The 21,521-nt window shown below is 42.2% G+C and overlaps 1 protein-coding gene across 1 annotated transcript in view; it reads right to left on the reverse strand.

The window, feature by feature from the left end:
- The window catches only part of LOC110508942 (gelsolin), a 41,758-nt gene that overhangs the window by 13,394 nt on the left and 6,843 nt on the right, over positions 1-21,521 (reverse strand). Inside the window, exons 2-5 of the mRNA XM_036966574.2 lie at positions 16,447-16,634; positions 4,868-5,022; positions 2,873-3,034; positions 48-197 (exon numbers count right to left, since the gene is read on the reverse strand). Coding sequence (XP_036822469.2) covers positions 48-197; positions 2,873-3,034; positions 4,868-5,022; positions 16,447-16,627 — 648 coding nt within the window. The 5' untranslated portion in view covers positions 16,628-16,634. The remainder of the gene's footprint in view (positions 1-47; positions 198-2,872; positions 3,035-4,867; positions 5,023-16,446; positions 16,635-21,521) is intronic.

Consider the following 21,521-nt stretch of genomic DNA (forward strand, 5'->3'; position numbering starts at 1 on the left):
GTGTGTGTGTGTGTGTAAGCATGTTTGTGTGTATCCCTATCCCTCACCTCAGTGAGTTCCTGTGGCTCAGCACCATCCTCCACCATGTGGAGCTTGGCCCTGCCGTTCCTCTCGTTGTCCCTGATGTCGATGGCCACCTGGGAGGCCTTCAGTCTCTCGAAGCGGTTACTCTCACTGCCACACCACTGGTAGATATCCTGAAGAAGAGGTGGAAAAGAAATACAAGACATAAAGTGTTTAGGTTTCCAGTGGTACCATGTAGGTACAGATATTACTGTCCGTCCGGTGACTATATTACTGTCTGTTCGGTGACTATATTACTGTCTGTCCGGTGACTATATTACTGTCTGTTCGGTGACTATATTACTGTCTGTTCGGTGACAATATTACTGTCTGTTCGGTGACAATATTACTGTCTGTTCAGTGACTATATTACTGTCTGTTCGGTGACTATATTACTGTCTGTTCGGTGACTATATTACTGTCTGTTCGGTGACTATATTACTGTCTGTTTGGTGACAATATTACTGTCTGTTCGGTGACTATATTACTGTCTGTTCGGTGACTATATTACTGTCTGTTCGGTGACTATATTACTGTCCGTCCGGTGACTATATTACTGTCTGTTCGGTGACTATATTACTGTCTGTTCGGTGACTATATTACTGTCCGTCCGGTGACTATATTACTGTCTGTTCGGTGACTATATTACTGTCTTTCCGGTGACTATATTACTGTCTGTTTGGTGACAATATTACTGTCTGTTCAGTGACTATATTACTGTCTGTTCGGTGACTATATTACTGTCCGTCCGGTGACTATATTACTGTCTGTTCGGTGACAATATTACTGTCTGTTTGGTGACAATATTACTGTCTGTTCAGTGACTATATTACTGTCTGTTCGGTGACTATATTACTGTCTGTTCGGTGACTATATTACTGTCTTTCCGGTGACTATATTACTGTCTGTTTGGTGACAATATTACTGTCTGTTCAGTGACTATATTACTGTCTGTTCGGTGACTATATTACTGTCCGTCCGGTGACTATATTACTGTCTGTTCGGTGACAATATTACTGTCTGTTTGGTGACAATATTACTGTCTGTTCAGTGACTATATTACTGTCTGTTCGGTGACTATATTACTGTCTGTCCGGTGACTATATTACTGTCTGTTCGGTGACAATATTACTGTCTGTTCGGTGACTATATTACTGTCTGTCCGGTGACTATATTACTGTCTGTTCGGTGACTATATTACTGTCTGTCCGGTGACTATATTACTGTCTGTTCGGTGACTATATTACTGTCTGTTCGGTGACTATATTACTGTCTGTTCGGTGACTATATTACTGTCTGTTCGGTGACTATATTACTGTCTGTCCGGTGACTATATTACTGTCTGTTCGGTGACTATATTACTGTCTGTCCGGTGACTATATTACTGTCTGTTCGGTGACTATATTACTGTCTGTTCGGTGACTATATTACTGTCTGTTCGGTGACTATATTACTGTCTGTCCGGTGACTATATTACTGTCCGTTCAGTGACTATATTACTGTCCGTTCGGTGACTATATTACTGTCTGTTCGGTGACTATATTACTGTCTGTTCGGTGACTATATTACTGTCTGTCCGGTGACTATATTACTGTCTGTTCGGTGACTATATTACTGTCTGTTCGGTGACTATATTACTGTCTGTCCGGTGACTATATTACTGTCTGTTCGGTGACTATATTACTGTCTTTCCGGTGACTATATTACTGTCTGTCCGGTGACTATATTACTGTCTGTTCGGTGACTATATTACTGTCTGTTCGGTGACTATATTACTGTCTGTCCGGTGACTATATTACTGTCTGTTCGGTGACTATATTACTGTCTGTTCGGTGACTATATTACTGTCTGTCCGGTGACTATATTACTGTCTGTCCGGTGACTATATTACTGTCTGTTCGGTGACTATATTACTGTCTGTCCGGTGACTATATTACTGTCTGTTCGGTGACTATATTACTGTCTGTCCGGTGACTATATTACTGTCTGTCCGGTGACTATATTACTGTCTGTTCGGTGACTATATTACTGTCTGTCCGGTGACTATATTACTGTCTGTTCGGTGACTATATTACTGTCTTTCCGGTGACTATATTACTGTCTGTCCGGTGACTATATTACTGTCTGTTCGGTGACTATATTACTGTCTGTCCGGTGACTATATTACTGTCTGTTCGGTGACTATATTACTGTCTGTCCGGTGACTATATTACTGTCTGTTCGGTGACTATATTACTGTCTGTTCGGTGACTATATTACTGTCTGTTCGGTGACTATATTACTGTCTGTTCGGTGACTATATTACTGTCTGTTCGGTGACTATATTACTGTCTGTCCGGTGACTATATTACTGTCTGTCCGGTGACTATATTACTGTCTGTTCGGTGACTATATTACTGTCTGTTCGGTGACTATATTACTGTCTGTTCGGTGACTATATTACTGTCTGTTCGGTGACTATATTACTGTCTGTTCGGTGACTATATTACTGTCTGTTCGGTGACTAAGGCCTCTATACGTGTACTGATATTCCATTTCAGGTGTATATTATTTTTACTTTTCATGTTACTTAGCCAAAAGCCCTTTAGGCTTGTAGGGCAAAATCCTAACTTAAGATGCATAGCTTAACATTTTATTCAAATATTCCATTGAGGTCAATGCATGATTATGATGTGAGATACTGCACCTATAAGTTTTCATGTTACTTAGCTCGTAGCCCTGATTCCAGCTTACAGTTTTCCAATACTGTAGCCTACATATACACAGGCCAGATCTACATTTCACACAGTACTGTAGTGTAGAGTTTTACCTTGCCCAGGTCCACGATAAAGCAGTCTCCCTGGTTGAAGCTGGCCCAGGACAGTACCACCTCCGTGGCCCGGATGGTCCGCCTCCCCTTGATGTGCAACAAGCGCTTCACGCTCATGTCATTGGTCACAACGTGCTGGAAGCCTGAAGCCACGCCCCCTTGCTGTGATAGGAGGGGTCAAATAATGTCAAAGAGTAACGATGAGGCTTGTTCGGTGGTGCGCAATATTTGAAACCTTGCAGCTTGAAATGTATTACATAAAACTTGCATTATTCCCTATTCGACAAGACAGAGAATAATTTATGTTCTACACTACAGATTTCTACCTTAATGTGCTGTCAGCTGAGCCTTCCTGGTAAGCCGCCACACAAAAACATGCATATGGAGGTTAGAGGGAAATATTGAATCATGATAAAAGTTTGCAAACCATTGATATCACTGTCCAAACTTCAATTCAACTCAAACAATTTGTTCATTGGTTTGGGGAAAAAACATTGGCTAATCCTGGTTCTGCTTTTCCTCTCAAGGGCATACAAAGTGTGTTCCCATATTATGTGATTATGAAAATTCCCCAAATGAGAAACAGATCTACTCTGAGGGGGAGAGTTCTCCTGAGAAAGACGGATAACTTTCCATGGCAGAGAAGCAGCTATGTTTATTTTCATGGAAAGAATGTTTTATGTCTACAGGGTAATGAAGGTTTCATATAATGAGCCCTAGCTTGGTACCCTGTTCCCCTCTCCCTCTTTTCTCACCCCTCCCTATTTATCCCTCTTACCCTCTCTCTCTTTCCCCTCTCTCGCAATGTCCAGATGCTTTTTTATCAGCGTGTGTGTTTTGAGGCGGGGGTGGGGAGGGGGTAAATGTGGTGTTGTAGTGAAATGAGGATTTCTCATTAATTAATTTCTCATGTTACCCTTTCCTCTCTTTGTTCTGCTCCCTCATAATCCACATCTCTTTCTTTCTCCCTCTCTCTATTTGTCTCTCTCAAGGACACTGTGTGTAACTCTACAATAAAAGGAAGATAGTTTCCACAAACCGAACATTTCAAAATGGTAAACAGAACTGGGTTAATTACTGCCATCTAAACCAAGGTCTGAGGTTTTTCTGGAAATGTAAAAAGACGGTGAGAGAAAGAGCAAAGGGTAAACTCTCAAATCCCACAGTTGTTGTATTTATAAGGATTTCAAAATGGCTGCCGTTGACATGCTGGTTGCAGTGACTATAGTGCCTGTGACACCTTTGGATGTAAACATGACAAAGGCTAAGAGGAATGAATGTTAATGTCTATGAACTTCAGACTCATTCACTTCATAGCAAAGTTTATGGGATGTCGCAAATGATTAAACCAGTGCTTTAAACCAATGCTTTAATCATTAGTGACATCCCAGTGACGTCCAAACCGTATCCAGTTTTTCTATCCAGTTTTATCCCGTTTTTCAATATTTTCTATATCTTTTTTTTGGATCAGTAATAATGACTTAATCCTTCTGACCTTATACTGATAGAGTACGTCAATGGATGTCCAAAGAGTATTCCTTCCTATTGCCTAACGCATTGCCACAAACAGGAGCGTTTGTAACAGAGATGTTGCAGATCGCTACGACCAACCCCTCTTGCCCCAACTGTTACCGTTCTAATGCAACACAAACCCTTACATTTCTAATGCACAATAAACCACTTCCTTACCATCAACTAACCCAGGGTATCCCAAACTCAGTCCTGCCCCCCTAGGTGCACGTTTAGGTTTTTGACCTCAGACTACACAGCTGATTGAAATAATTACAGCTTGATGATGAATTGGTTATTTGAATCAGCTGTGTAGTGCTAGGGTAAAAAACTAAACGTGCACCCAGAGGGTGCCCCAGGACCGAGTTTGGGAAACCCTGAACCCACTGCTCTTGTTCAAAGTGTCATTAGTGGATGATTCATTGGAATTAAAAAACAAATCACTTCCCACTCTACATCTTTCAGCTGTTAGCAGAAGAAGCTGACCTTGTACTTGATGCCAGACTTAAAGTAGCCCAAGAAGGTGATGGACTCGTTGTTCTGGACCTCTCTGAACTGGACCGGCCCTCCGCCCAGGAAGTCATCCAGCTGGGTGGCAAAGATGGCCGCCGCTCCTCTCTCATCCTGAGAACACTCATCCCCTGGAGGAAAGAGAGGAGAGAAAGTTAGAAATCATCCACAGAGAAATTGCTAAAACTTGTTTTGACCAATAGCGGTTAAGTATTGCCTTTCCAGGCCTTTATTCAAACTGTTGAGTATGGTATAGGTGACTGCCTGTTTTGGTTATAGCCAACTTCTTTTGTAATTACAGTACACCAAGCTTACTAGTGAAAGTCTACAAGCCACTTGCACATTCTTCACATTTTCCTGCCGTAAAATTAAATGGGGAAAAAAGGGACAAAATGTGATTTATTTCGTACTTATCTTCACTACCTACTCCACATTTTCAAAGTGAAAACAAAAAATAAAAAACGAACATGTCTTGATTGCATATGTCTTCACACCCCAGAGTTAATACCTGGGGGCAGCCATTACAGCTGTGAATCATTTGGAATCAGATTCAGCCAACTTTGCGCAACTCTCAGGGCAACATACAGTGCCTTCAGAAAGTATTCACGCCCCTTGATTTTTTCCACATTTTGTCGTGTTACAGCCTGAACTTAAAATTGATTAAATGTAGATGTTGTGTCACTGGCCTACACACAATACGGCATCATGTGAAAGTGGAATAATGTTTTTAGAAATGTTTATAAATTAATTACAAATGAAAAGATGAAACGTCTTGACTTGAATAAGTATTCAATCCCTTTGTTATGGCAAGCCTAAATAAGTTCAGGAGTAGAAATGTGCTTAGCAAGTCACATAGTAAGTTGCAGGGTAAGTTGCATAGTAAGTTGAGGCCAATGGTGACTTTAAAACAGTTACAGAGTTTGATGGCTGTGATAAGAGAAAACTGAGGATGAATCAACAACCTTGTAGTTAATAAACAATACTAACCTAAATGACAGAGTGAAAAGGAAGCCTGTACAGAATAAATCATTCCAAAACATGCAAGTCTATATACAATGTGAGCAAATTAGGTGAGAAGGGAGGTAAAGACAAAAAAGGCCTTGGTGGCAAGGTAAATACAATATAGCAAGTAAAACACTGGAATGGTAGTTTTGCAATGGAAGAATGTGCAAAGTAGAAATAAAAATAATGGGGTGCAAAGGAGCAAAATAAATAAATAAATTAAATACAGTTGGGAAAGAGGTAGTTGATAGGGCTAAATTATAGGTGGGCTATGTACAGGTGCAGTAATCTGTGAGCTGCTCTGACAGTTGGTGCTTAAAGCTAGTGAGGGAGATAAGTGTTTCCAGTTTCAGAGATTTTTGTAGTTCGTTCCAGTCATTGGCAGCAGAGAACTGGAAAGAGAGGCGGCCAAAGAAAGAATTGGTTTTGGGGGTGACTAGAGAGATATACCTGCTGGAGCGTGTGCTACAGGTGGGAGATGCTATGGTGACCAGCGAGCTGAGATAAGGGGGGACTTTACCTAGCAGGGTCTTGTAGATGACATGGAGCCAGTGGGTTTGGCGACGAGTATGAAGCGAGGGCCAGCCAACGAGAGCGTACAGGTCGCAATGGTGGGTAGTATATGGGGCTTTGGTGACAAAACGGATTGCACTGTGATAGACTGCATCCAATTTGTTGAGTAGGGTATTGGAGGCTATTTTGTAAATTACATCGCCAAAGTCGAGGATTGGTAGGATGGTCAGTTTTACAAGGGTATGTTTGGCAGCATGAGTGAAGGATGCTTTGTTGCGAAATAGGAAGCCAATTCTAGATTTAACTTTGGATTGGAGATGTTTGATATGGGTCTGGAAGGAGAGTTTACAGTCTAACCAGACACCTAAGTATTTGTAGTTGTCCACGTATTCTAAGTCAGAGCCGTCCAGAGTAGTGATGTTGGACAGGCGGGTAGGTGCAGGTAGCGATCGGTTGAAGAGCATGCATTTAGTTTTACTTGTATTTAAGAGCAATTGGAGGCCACGGAACTGAGTACCACTGTTCATATTTTCAAGCATGGTGGTGGCTGCATCATGTTATGGGTATGCTTTTCATTGGCAAGAACTAGGGAGTTATTTAGGATAAAAATAAACTGATAGAGCTAAGCGCAGGCAAAATTCTAGAGAAAATCCTGGTTCAGTCTGCTATCCAACAGACACTAAGAGACAAATTCCCCTTTCAGCAGGACAATAACCTAAAATGCAAGGCCAAATATGTAACCCTTTTCAGGAAGCTAGGCGTATGTCGCACGTCACTACACAGGAATACACACGGTCAGTGTGAACCGGAGTGATTTAACACAACGGGCCAAACAAGCAGTAGTTACAAACAAAACGGAAACGACACAGGACGTCTTACTTAGTTAAAGTGGTTCAGTCTGCCGTGAAGCGTTCATCAATGTATACGGGTAAAAGTCTAGCTACATTTTCAGATTATATGCGTATCGAATTTTGTCAGAAAGTCGTTTTCATTGCAAGTTAAAGAGTACTGTTAGCTAGCTAGCGAACGTTAGCTTCCTGGCTCGCTAGCTAACATTACTTGTATGATCTGTGTCGTCTGTGTAATTTTATTTGTATCTCAGAGAGCAATTTACCATGCTAATTATAGCCTAATGTTAGTTAGCTAGATAACAATGAACCTAGTTGGTTAGCTTTAGCTACCTGCAGATTCATATTAATGCATTTCATGCATGGTGGCTAGCTATGACAATCCATTTGTACTGGATGGGTTGGGATTATGGTTTATATTTTAGTTAGCTAGCTTCATGTCTAAACAAGATACTCCACTTCGCCAGATGATTACATGACCCATCAAGTTAGGTAGGTGTGTCTGTGGGTGATTACGGCCATCTATTGTATTTCATGAACATGTGCACATGTCTAGACAATAGTGAACCATCCACTTAGCTAGATGTGGCTGGGGTGTGGATATAACATTTCTTTCACATGACCCATCAATTTAGACATGTGTGTCTGGGTCAGCATCATCTAATATTTTAAACACTTTCTATTTTTGACATTGCTACTATGCAAGAAACCATTTCACTGTACCGTTTACACCTTCTGTATCCTGTGCATGTGACAAGTAAACTTTGATTGTATTTGATACAGTGTGTGTTTACCAGAGATGGTAATGTGAAGAACAACATGACCTGCACCAAAGTCAGATTAGGATATAGGCCAAGAACTAGATAAAGTGTATTTTTACCTGGAATTTTTCCCTTATTATAGGCTACTATTTTCCCGAATTTTAGTCTTGAAATCTTTGGTTGTTCACTACACTACCTTACTCCATTTGTTTAGCACATGTCTTCACATGTGAATCCTTAAAGAGATGGGTGGGGCTCAGGCTTAAGAGCTTGTGAACAATGCTGAATAAGTATATTCAAGGGACATTCTCAAAAGTGGGGTTACAAGTTTATAAACTTTCAAAGCAGAATTAGTTCCCATTGTTCCTCAACTGCAGTGTATGATTTTGTAGCTCTGTGTCTCTACTTTTATCCAATGTAAAAAACACTTTCTAATTTTGCAACATAAGAACAAATCGAGGTGGTCGGTCACATATACAATGAATTTGCTTACCAACGACTTTGAATGTTCCTGAGTGGCCTAATAATGGCAAGACTTGAAAATGGCTGTCAATGATCAACCACCAACTTGACAGAGCTTGAATAATTTTTTTAATAATAATGTGCAAATAATGTACAATCCAGGTGTGCAAAGCTCTTAGAGATTTACCCAGAAAGTCTCACAGGTGTAATCACTGCCAAAGGTGATTCTAACATGTATTAACTCAGTAGTGTGAATACTTATGTAAATGAGATATTTCTGTATTTAATTTTCAATCAATTTGCTTAAATTTCTAAAAACATATTTTCACTTTTTCATTATTGGCTATTGTGTGTAGATGAGTGCAAAAACATCTAAATGTAATCTCTTTTGAATTCAGGCTGTAACACAACAAAATGTTGTTGAAATTTCATTGAATAAGGTGATTCAACCAATCTGTGCCTAGTTGTAACTTCATCCAGGGTTAGGTTTTCAGAAGACCGAGGCGGGTTTTCCTTTTTACTCATATGTATGTCGATCCTAACAAACTCCCCAGTCCCTGCCAGTGACAAGCATATGTCATGGTTCCTCCGGGCACCAGAGGGCGGTAGAGACTGCCCTAGAGACTATCTTTGCTACTCAGGTGTTGCTTATCATTTCATTATTATTTTCCTTTTAAAATAGGTGTATTTTCTGTCCTTGTTTGCAGAAGCTTGATTTTGGTTGCCCTGTGTGTTTGTTGCCTGAGTAAGAGGTCTAGAGTTTGTTGGTTGTCAGTGTTACTGTTATCCTTCTGTTACCTTATTTTCAGTCAAGTATTTACGGTCATCTGGTCCAGCACCTGGATCCAACCCCACCACGTCACAGCAAGCTTCTGCCCCAACATGGACCCAGCAGAGATCAACCAGTTGAGAGGTCATAACCCACAGTGGAGCACTGTTGGGAAGACAGCAAGAACAATTCTCCCAGATCTCCGAGATCCTCCGGGCACTCACCAATTCCTTCTGTCCACAGCACACCCCAACCTAGGAGGAGCCAATGCCCAAGTCTCATCGCCCAGTGCTACAGGCGTTGCCGTAGTTCCTCCAGGGACCCTGCACTGGGAACCCAAGATCCCAGCCCCTGAGCGGTATGACGGCCACCCAGGAGGATGTAAGGGTTTTCTCACTCAGTGCTCTCTGGTGTTCGAGTTACAGTCCTCCTTGTTTCACTCCGATCGGGCCATGATCGCCTACATCATCTCTCTGCTCTCGGGCAGGGCCCTGGTGTGGGCAACGGCCGTGTAGGAACAGCAGCCACCATCCTGCAGCTCTATATTAGCCTTCGCTGCCGAGCTGTGTTGAGTCTTTGAATACCCAGTCGGTGGACGGGAAGCAGCAAGCTGACTGGTCCGCCAGGGGGCCAGACCAGTGGCTGACTTCACCATTGAGTTCCGTACCCTCGCCACCGAGAGTAGGTGGAATACTGAGGCACTGGTTACCGCTTTCCACTAGGGCCTGTCTAACTCTATCAATGATGACCTGGCTGCCTGGGAACTGGGAGAGGACCTTGAGTCCCTGATAACGCTGGAAGTCAGGCTTTACAACCGCATCTGAGAATGGGGGTTTTTGGCGGTTTTTTTGACACCACCCCAGGATCCCGGCTTTCTGAGCACCCCACCTGAACCCAGCATTGAGGAGCCAATGCAGCTGGGACACACGTCTGAGCCCACAGGAGCGTGACAGGCACACGCCCGAAGGCTGCTGCCTATACAGCGGAGGTTGCGGTCATCACCGTGCTACATGTCCAGAGCTGACGGGAAACACCAGGGCTCGCCAGGACAAGGGGGGACCCTGATAAGCTGTGCAGTTACCTCCCGGCTACCCAGTCACTGTATGTTACTACCCACAACCCTCCACTGGGAAAACCGTCAACACCGGATTCAACTCTTCGTGGAATCTAGGGCCGCAGATAACTTCATTGATCCCCTGTGTGAAATGTCCCATTCCTCTGCAGAGTCAAACCCTCGATGGACACCCCATTGGCTCTGGCCAGGGGGACTATCAGGCCAAGCCCATTCTACTGCAGGTTGGGGTGAACCACTCAGACTTAAGTTTTATTTTGATCACTGCTCCTGAGAACAGACTTATCCTAGGGTACCCCTGGCTAGTGCTACATAACCCACGATTCTCCGGAGCATGGGACACCTACTAGACTGGGGTAAGGACTGCCAGACTAAATGACTAAGACCCCCACCAAGGGCCTAGCCATGTCCTTCTACATCCATTAAAGGCCAAGACCTCTCCTCTCTCCCTCCCGAATACTTCAACCTCTGGGAGGCCTTCAGTAAGAGGCTACAGGCCACCCTTCTCCCTCATCGTCCATATGACTGTGCCATAACTCCTACCTGGCTCCACGCCTTCCCGGGGCCATCTGTACTCTCGCTCAACCCTTGAAGCGGCAGTCCTGGACAATTACATCCGGGAGTCGCTGGAGGCAAGATTAATTCGACCCTCTACATCCCCAGCTGATGCAGGCTTCTTCTTTTTTTTAACCTTTATTTAACTAGGCAAGTCAGTTAAGAACAGGATGGAGGCCTGCGTCCGTGCATCGATTAGAGGGCTGAACCGGATTACGATCAAGAATGTCCGCTGCCTTAGAGTTGGCCCAATGGGCCAAATTCTTCACCAGGGAAGGAGATTAGTGGAAAACTGCCTTTAACACCCCTAGTGGCCACTATGAGTATTTAGTAATGTCTTTCAACTACAGACTTCCCCAGGACATTGTCTCATATCGGGGCCCCCAGTTGGTTGCACGCTATTGGAAGACCTTCTGCTCTGTTGGGGGCATCGGTACGTCTCTACTCTGGGTTCCACCCACAGTTGAATGGGCAAACGGAGCGTGCCAACCAGGAGCTAGGGAAGTTACTCCGCTGCTTCGTCTACACTCAGGCCAGAAACTGGAGCAGATAACTCGTCTGGGCGGAGTATGCTCATAACACACTGCCGAACTCATCCACTGGACTGTCACCTGCCCGACATCAACATCAGGCAAACCGGCACCGAAGACCTCTTCGGCTCCTCCGACCGGGTCAACGGGTGTGGCTGTTCACTCATGATCTGTCCTTAAAGGTGAATTTGTGGGAGCTTGCTCCTCGCTACATAGGACCCTTCAAGATCCTGAGTTGCATCAACCTGGATACCTATCGTCTCCAGCTTCCCAGGTACATGAGGTTCTGTCTGTCCTTCCATGTCTCCGGTCTCAATCAGTCCCTTCTCCCCCCTCCCCAGTCCCCCCCCCCCCTCACCACCACCTGCTCCTCCGCCACCTCGACTTGTGGATGGCCAACCTGGCCTACACTGTCTGACGTCAGTCGGAGGCTCGCCGGGTCTGAGGGACCCTGCAGTACCTGGTGGACTGGGAGAACACGGACCCGAGGGAGGGCATCCTGGATCAGGGTTTGGTAGGAGACTTCAACCGATTACGTGGTGGTCGTCAGGGCTCCGCAGCTGGAGCCGCTCCTGGGGGTGTACTGTCATGGTTCCTCCAGGCAGCAGATGCCGTCCTAAAGACTTTCTTTGTTCCTCAGGTGTTGCTTATCACTTCATTTATGATTTATTTTTTATTTTTTTAAATGTGTGTTTTCTGTCCTTGTTTGCAGAAGCTTGATTTCGGTTGCCTCTGTTTGTTGCCTGAGTAAGTTTTCTAGTCCTAGTTTTTTTTTCAATATTACTGTGATCCTTATTTTCAGTAAAGTATTTAATTTTATAATAAACCATTGATTCCGCGTCTGTTCCATTCTCTGCACCTGGGTCCAACCCCACACGTCGCAGCATTCCCATAACATGATGCTGCCACCACAATACTTTGTACTTTCAAGGGTTTCACTCTGTGTTGTGTTGTATTGGATTTGACCCAAGCCTGTCATTTTTTATTTAGGCCAAAAATATATTTCTTTGCCATGTTGTTTTCCAGTATGACTTAATGGCCTTGTTGCAAACAGAATGGATGATTTTGATGGGATTTTTAAACACAGGCTTTCTTTTTCTGTCATTCAGGCCATTAATGTGGAGTGAATACAATGTGTATATTTTCAAGTATTGCCGTCGCAGCATCCTATTATGAGTATGCTTGTCACCGGCAGGGACTGGGGAGTTTGTCAGAATAAAAAAATAAAGAAGACCAGATAAAAAGTTGAAGGAAACCATGCTTCAGTCTTCTGAATATCTAACCCTGGGATAGGTTGCTTTTCAGCGGAACAATTACACAAATGTTTATGCCAAAGACAGACTAGAATGGCTTTCCAATAGGTGTTGAGTGTTCCGGAATGATCCGGTCTCTGTCCTGACTTAAATCTGTTTGAAAAAAAGATATAAGGTTTGAATATTGCTGTACAATAATTCCTTGCCAAATTTACTGAGCCTGAGAAATGTTTACATAAACAATGGATATGTTGCCCAAAGAGTTATGCAAAGTTGGTAGAATCTTTGATTTATATCTGTAAAAAAAACTCTGGGGTGTGAAGACTTATACAATCAAGACATGTTTTTGTAGAAAAAAATATTTAAAAAATGTTCACTTTGAAAATGTTGTAGGTATTGTAAAACGGTAGGAAAAAACAACCCTATTTTATACATTTTTAAATGTGACGACTCTTCAAGGAGTATGTAGACTTTCAATGGGTACTGCACAGTATGTACATAAATACTTATTTTAAAACTGGTTTGATCAGATTCAACAAGAACTCCACCAAGAGCCAGAAGGTTCTCTTTACTACAGCTAAATATGGTTTGAGTTTTTCCCTGGGGCTCCAACATGTGGTTGAAAACCTGAAACAATGGGGTGGAGTTGTTTGCAGCTGTGCGTGGATCCCTCTCAGATCTCGAACGGGAATGCTAGAGAATGTTAGATCAGTAAGGCCGCCACCACAGCAAAGAACTGAAGCCTCGATCAGAGGGAGAGCTAGGCACTACATAAACCCATCCAGACCCAGGCCTCTCTAATGTGGCTGGGTAATGACTAACAGGCACTGGTATGCTATGTGTGAGAGCCAGCAGCATGCACACTGTGTTCACTCTGGTTTGTCTCAGTGCAAAGTCGAACTGACAAACTAGACATAGGAGAGTTGGAGGGAAGAGGAGAGAAAGAGAGGAAAGGAAAGAGAGCTAGAGAGAGAGGGAGGAAAGGAGACAGAGACAGAAAGAAGGAGATGAGGGAGTGTAATATACACTCTCTCCTACATGTAATTACTTGTGGGCTTTCTTTGAAGATGTGCAGCTTTTTGACATTTGAATCAAGCTAATAGACATGACAGGAAAACAAGAGGGGAAATAGAATTACACAAGTTAATTTCACACAAGAGTTTCAACACTTCTGCTATCTCAACACTTAGATACAGTGTCAGGGTGGAAATGCTTTCTCACGTATGTGTGTTGAGAAAGAGGAACATTTCCTGCTAAGCAATATTTGTTATATGCAGATTCAGTGTCTACAATACGTGTATATTTGACCATAGCTATAGGGTATTTATTCACATGCACACTGACAAAAGTCATGTTTTCTATAAGGGTCTATGTGTAGATTAACCACAGCTACCACAGGTATTTCTACATTATTTATATCATGCAAATTCACACGGCCTCTCATGGTAGAAACCGTGTAACAAAATAGCAAGTATTTGTAGAAGGATCTTACGTCGATAAGGAACTGAAATGATGTATGTCTCACCAATAGGGTCTATTGTCTCTGTAATGGCTACTGTATCAACCACCAATAGGGTCTATTGTCTCTGTAATGCCTGCTGGATCTCCCACCAAGATGGTCTATTTGTCTCTGTAATGGCTACTGTATCAACCACCAATAGGGTCTATTTGTCTCTGTAATGCCTGCTGTATCTCCCACCAAGATGGTCTATTTGTCTCTGTAATGGCTACTGTATCAACCACCAATAGGGTCTATTTGTCTCTGTAATGGCTACTGTATCAACCACCAATAGGGTATATTTGTTTCTGTAATGGCTACTGTATCAACCACCAATAGGGTCTATTTGTCTCTGTAATGGCTACTGTATCAACCACCAATAGGGTCTATTTGTCTCTGTAATGGCTACTGTATCAACCACCAATAGGGTATATTTGTCTCTGTAATGGCTACTGTATCAACCACCAAGATGGTCTATTTGTCTCTGTAATGCCTGCTGTATCTCCCACCAAGAGGGTATATTTGTCTCTGCAATGGCTACTGTATCTCTTACCAAGGCGTTGGAACTGAAATGATTTTCTAATCATTTTGTTCTGAACTTAACCATTATTTTGTTTGTTCTATTCCACTGTTCCAACAAGCAAAATACATTTCTGAGCCGGTTCAAAGCCCCGGTTTATATCGTTCCTTTCTGTTCTTTGAAAATCTCTGAAATCGTAATTGTTTTACATTTTGTTCGATGTTAAATTACTTAACCAATTATGCTGTACGGATAGACCGGTTACTATGGAGCAGGCAAGCTATAGCTCAGTGAGTTGTTTACAGGCTAGCTATAGCTCAGTGAGTTGTTTACAGGCAAGCTATAGCTCAGTGAGTTGTTTACAGGCAAGCTATAGCTCAGTGAGTTGTTTACAGGCAAGCTATAGCTCAGTGAGTTGTTTACAGGCAAGCTATAGCTCAGTGAGTTGTTTACAGGCTAGCTATAGCTCAGTGAGTTGTTTACAGGCTAGCTATAGCTCAGTGAGTTGTTTACAGGCAAGCTATAGCTCAGTGAGTTGTTTACAGGCAAGCTATAGCTCAGTGAGTTGTTTACAGGCAAGCTATAGCTCAGTGAGTTGTTTACAGGCAAGCTATAGCTCAGTGTGTTGTTTACAGGCAAGCTATAGCTCAGTGTGTTGTTTACAGGCAAGCTATAGCTCAGTGAGTTGTTTACAGGCTAGCTATAGCTCAGTGAGTTGTTTACAGGCAAGCTATAGCTCAGTGAGTTGTTTACAGGCAAGCTATAGCTCAGTGAGTTGTTTACAGGCTAGCTATAGCTCAGTGAGTTGTTTACAGGCAAGCTATAGCTCAGTGAGTTGTTTACAGGCAAGCTATAGCTCAGTGAGTTGTTTACAGGCAAGCTATAGCTCAGTGAGTTGTTTACAGGCAAGCTATAGCTCAGTGAGTTGTTTACAGGGAAGATGGAAAGATAAGTGTCGGGCATGAGATGCAACTCAAATTTTGCGGATTGGGAGAGAGCGAGAGAGGGTGGAGGACGAGGCTTGGCTTGCAACGCTTGGCATCTTGTAATGACATGTATTATCTGAATTAGGCCTACATAATTGTACCTACAGAGGAGCGGTTTCTAGGGAGGAACTTTGAATGTCTTTGAACTTCAGAGTTGACTTAACATTGGACCAGAAAAGTTAGCTAGCTAACAAGTTTGTGTGTGCAGAGCGACACCAGAATTAAAAACACATCTTACCTTTTAGTAGTTAATAAATCCAGTGTGAAATGTGATAACTATAGTATCCCTAACAAACATTGAAAAAGTTTATCCATTGTTCTCTAATTAAAAATCTCTCTTCCTATCTTCTGAATCGCGCTTATAAAGTCAGTAGGCTATAGCTTCGGAGGGGGCGGCAGGCAGATGTTCAGCTGGCAGGCAGATTCTCAGCTGGCAGAAGTTTCTGATTGAAAATGTGTATTATTTTCCGGTTTTCTGTTCTGTTCCCTGAACCGGTTCCAACAAAGTAGCTCTTCTCTCCCTCTCTTTCTCAAAGTAAACATTGATCTAACATGACTGGATGAAAGCAAGAAATCTACTACATAGATATCTCAGATCCAGTCCATGTCCAATCAGTGGTTACTAATAGGAGTCTAGTGTAGTCTGTTTGTCTGTGTGTGTGTGTGTGTGTGTGTGTGTGTGTGTGTGTGTGTGTGTGTGTGTGTGTGTGTGTGTGTGTGTGTGTGTGTGTGTGTGTGTGTGTGTGTGTGTGTGTGTGTGTGTGTGTGTGTGTACGCAAGTCTTACCCATCCACATGTGTATGTAGTAGGAGGGAGCTGCAGTTGTGTAGAGGAGCAGATAGGCATCTCCTGTGTAGAAGTTGCCGTGCAGGGCCTTGGGGACAGGCTTCAGGTCCATGTTCTCAATACGCCACACCTGCAGCCCTTTCTCCTTCCCTGCAGTCACAAACTCCTTGTGTGACACCATGACAGCTCTGAGAGAGAGAGACAGAGAGAGCTGGAGCTTCAAGAGGCAGACATACCATAAACATCATAAACATAAGTCATAAACATATCTTATACAACTTCCCTTCTTAATGGTTCAATATGCAGAAATCTCTCCATTTTCTGGTTGCTAAAATTCTAATCGTTCACCTACTATCAGTTTATGTAACAAAACAAGCAAGTATAGTGTAGCAAATCATTGTACTAACCACTGTGAAATATATTTTCCATAATCCAAAATATTGTATTTTCAGCTGTTTGAAGCTTGTTTAAAAAAACGAAAGTTAAAGAAGCAAAAAACTAAATTTGAGAAGGAGAAGCATATAAATAGTGCACATAGAACAGATCTAACGCTCCTTAGACTTGCTTTCAATGAGAATGACAGATCTATAATTTCTAAGTGAATTTGGTATGTGTTGATAGTAGTGGGAGAGGTTGATTACACGTGAAACAAATCATCGTACAGTGATAACCCACTGCCCTTAATCTACCCTCTCAGCACCATAAGGCTTAATGTGCCTCTAATACAGATAACCCCTTATCATGGGGAATTGCATAATCTTTTTAGGCCATATTATAGTGAGTTTAGTCTTGCTTATTGACAATGTTTGGCATGTCCATTCTCAGCCATAATGTAATGTACACTAGGCCTAGCCCCTATATCTGTGGGGATGCCCCTAGAACAATGTGGACTGCAAATCGGTTCAAGTGAACCTATTTAGCAAAGATCGGTCTACATTTTGTTATTTCGTTTCTGTAAGCCATTTATCAAACTATAACGGACTAACATTGGAATTGGAGTTGATTTCAAGGCAATACATAAATGGTTGGAAATACACAACTTGAAGCAACCACATACAGTGCCTTGCGAAAGTATTCGGCCCCCTTGAAATTTGCGACCTTTTGCCACATTTCAGGCTTCAAACATAAAGATATAAAACTGTATTTTTTTGTGAAGAATCAACAACAAGTGGGACACAATCATGAAGTGGAACGACATTTATTGCATATTTCAAACTTTTTTAACAAATCAAAAACTGAAAAATTGGGCGTGCAAAATTATTCAGCCCCCTTAAGTTAATACTTTGAAGCGCCACCTTTTGCTGCAACTACAGCTGTAAGTCGCTTGGGGTATATCTCTATCAGTTTTGCACATCGAGAGACTGACATTTTTTCCCATTCCTCCTTGCAAAACAGCTCGAGCTCAGTGAAGTTGGATGGAGAGCATTTGTGAACAGCAGTTTTCAGTTCTTTTCACAGATTCTCGATTGGATTCAGGTCTGGACTTTGACTTGGCCATTCTAACACCTGGATATGTTTATTTTTGAACCATTCCATTGTAGATTTTGCTTTATGTTTTGGATCATTGTCTTGTTGGAAGACAAATCTCCGTCCCAGTCTCAGCTCTTTTGCAGACTCCATCAGGTTTTCTTCCAGAATGGTCCTGTATTTGGCTCCATCCATCTTCCCATCAATTTTAACCATCTTCCCTGTCCCTGCTGAAGAAAAGCAGGCCCAAACCATGATGCTGCCACCACCATGTTTGACAGTGGGGATGGTGTGTTCAGTTGTGTTGCTTTTACGCCAAACATAACTTTTTGCATTGTTGCCAAAAAGTTCAATTTTGGTTTCATCTGACCAGAGCACCTTCTTCCACATGTTAGGTGTGTCTCCCAGGTGGCTTGTGGCAAACTTTAAACAACACTTTTTATGGATATCTTTAAGAAATGGCTTTCTTCTTGCCACTCTTCCATAAAGGCCAGATTTGTGCAATATACGACTGATTGTTGTCCTATGGACAGAGTCTCCCACCTCAGCTGTAGATCTCTGCAGTTCATCCAGAGTGATCATGGGCCTCTTGGCTGCATCTCTGATCAGTCTTCTCCTTGTATGAGCTGAAAGTTTAGAGGGACGGCCAGGTCTTGGTAGATTTGCAGTGGTCTGATACTCCTTCCATTTCAATATTATCGCTTGCACAGTGCTCCTTGGGATGTTTAAAGCTTGGGAAATCTTTTTGTATCCAAATCCGGCTTTAAACTTCTTCACAACAGTATCTCGGACCTGCCTGGTGTGTTCCTTGTTCTTCATGATGCTCTCTGCGCTTTTAACGGACCTCTGAGACTATCACAGTGCAGGTGCATTTATACGGAGACTTGATTACACACAGGTGGATTGTATTTATCATCATTTGTCATTTAGGTCAACATTGGATCATTCAGAGATCCTCACTGAACTTCTGGAGAGAGTTTGCTGCACTGAAAGTAAAGGGGCTGAATAATTTTGCACGCCCAATTTTTCAGTTTTTGATTTGTTAAAAAAGTTTGAAATATCCAATAAATGTCGTTCCACTTCATGATTGTGTCCCACTTGTTGTTGATTCTTCACAAAAAAATACAGTTTTATATCTTTATGTTTGAAGCCTGAAATGTGGCAAAAGTTCGCAAATTTCAAGGGGGCCGAATACTTTCGCAAGGCACTGTATGTGGTTGCTTCAAGTTGTGTATTTCCAACCATTTATGTATTGCCTTGAAATCAACTCCAATTCCAATGTTAGTCCGTTATAGTTTGATAAATGGCTTACAGAAACGAAATAACAAAATGTAGACCGATCTTTGCTAAATAGGTTCACTTGAACCGATTTGCAGTCCACATTGTTCTAGGGGCATCCCCACAGATATAGGGGCTAGGCCTAGTGTACATTACATTATGGCTGAGAATGGACATGCCAAACATTGTCAATAAGCAAGACTAAATTCATTATAATATGGCCTAAAAAGAGAACGAATAATTCTAATCAAATTATAAACAAAACAACAACTTGTTTTAAATTTACTATGTCACACTTACAGGCACCATCATTTCTCCCAGTGGCCATATAATATTAAAACAATGGAGACTATGGAGGGTTTTACGGCACATTCAAACTTTTCACAGTAACTGGACAAAGATCCAACATAAAGAGAAAAGGAGAATGTCCACTCTGTTATGCTGCTCCCAATGTCCACTCTGTTATGCTGCTCCCAATGTCTACTCTGTTATGCTGCTCCCAATGTCCACTCTGTTATGCTGCTCCCAATGTCCACTCTGTTATGCTGCTCCCAATGTCTACTCTGTTATGCTGCTCCCAATGTCCACTCTGTTATGCTGCTCCCAATGTCCACTATGTTATGCTGCTCCCAATGTCCACTCTGTTATGCTGCTCCCAATGTCCACTATGTTATGCTGCTCCCAATGTCTACTCTGTTATGCTGCTCCCAATGTCTACTCTGTTATGCTGCTCCCAATGTCCACTCTGTTATGCTGCTCCCAATGTCCACTCTGTTATGCTGCTCCCAATGTCCACTCTGTTATGCTGCTCCCAATGTCTACTCTGTTATGCTGCTCCCAATGTCTACTCTGTTATGCTGCTCCCAATGTCCACTCTGTTATGCTGCTGCCAAATAGGCCTATGTTTTATGAACATAATCAGAACCATTTTACAGATCAGATCGCATTCACACATCTCCACAAGCGCGCCGCGGACGTTGTAACCATAAAACCATGAATCATTCTAATAAGATTGGTTGAAATAAAATGTATTTATAAAAAAAAATTAAAAAAATTAGAAAACAACAATTAATACATGTAATATGTAATGATATCATACAACCACCAGGATAAAAAGCCAGGCGTTGCTGTTGAACCAGTCTTCACTATAGTAGGCCTAAGGGAGGGCTCGGGTTTGAACATATGAAACTGGAAACAAGCAATTGTTACAGGTTAGAGAGAACTTCTAAATACGAGGCTCACCGGTATTACACATGGTTCTCATCTCTCTTTTCATGATGGGCATGGACACGTAGCCTACATCATGGAGGGGGTTTACGCACGTCCAATACGGGTCCTGGATGGCTAAAATAATGTGGACTTGCCTACAACGCATAGATAATAAGGGAATATCAGCTCACTGTTTTACTTCTCTCAAACTAGATTTTAAGATTTATTTCCAAGCGGTCTCAGAAGCCAAACCCTTTATCGACAGTCTTGACTACTTCACAATTGCATTGGGCAGGAGAAAAAAAAGCCTTAATTGAGAGGAGGCTATGCTCGGTTTTTATCCAAATATATCAAAATGGGGAAAAAACATGAGTTTTTATGTTTCAAAATATAAAAAGTATACAGGAACCAAAAGCACATTAGGCTTCTCTTGTTCCATGCGCATTAGGGCAGTGTGCGTCTCGTCTAGATAGGCAGCGTTTCCACTGTACAAATTAATGCCATAAACCAACTGTGTTACCTGTAAAAACCAACTTTTGGTTGGTCTTAAATATCCCTATCAGCGCTGCCTGAAATTAGCACTTTGGATCGTGTTTTTAAGGACACACCTAAAATATTTCCACCCCTCCCATCTGAACGCAAGCGAGCGGATATACAGTCGTATGAAAATGTTTGGGCACCCCTCTGAGGCTGCATAATCATTTACTCTGTCGTCACAGAAAATGATCACAGTGTCATGCCATTCATTTTCTAATAAAAGCTGAGTACTGGGGTATTGTCCAGACAAAGATTTTTAGTGTAGTAATATTATGTTGTATGAAATTAAATCAGATGTGAAAAATAGGCTATGCAAAAATGTGGGCACTCTTGTCATTCTGTTGATTTGAATACCTGTAACTACTTAGCACTGATTAATTGGAACACACAATTGGTTTGGTGAGCTCATTAAGCCTTGAACTTCATAGACAAGTACATCCAATCATGAGAAAATGTATTTAAGGTGGCCAATTGCAAGTTGTTGTTCTCTTTGAGTCTCCTCTGAAGAGTGGCAACATGGGGGCCTTAAAACAACTCTCAAATGACCTGAAAACAAAGATTGTCAACATGATGGTTTAGAGGAA

The sequence above is a fragment of the Oncorhynchus mykiss genome, chromosome 28 (genome assembly GCF_057628025.1).
Source record: "Oncorhynchus mykiss isolate SJ-2025 chromosome 28, ASM5762802v1, whole genome shotgun sequence".
Classification (NCBI taxonomy): domain Eukaryota; kingdom Metazoa; phylum Chordata; class Actinopteri; order Salmoniformes; family Salmonidae; genus Oncorhynchus; species Oncorhynchus mykiss.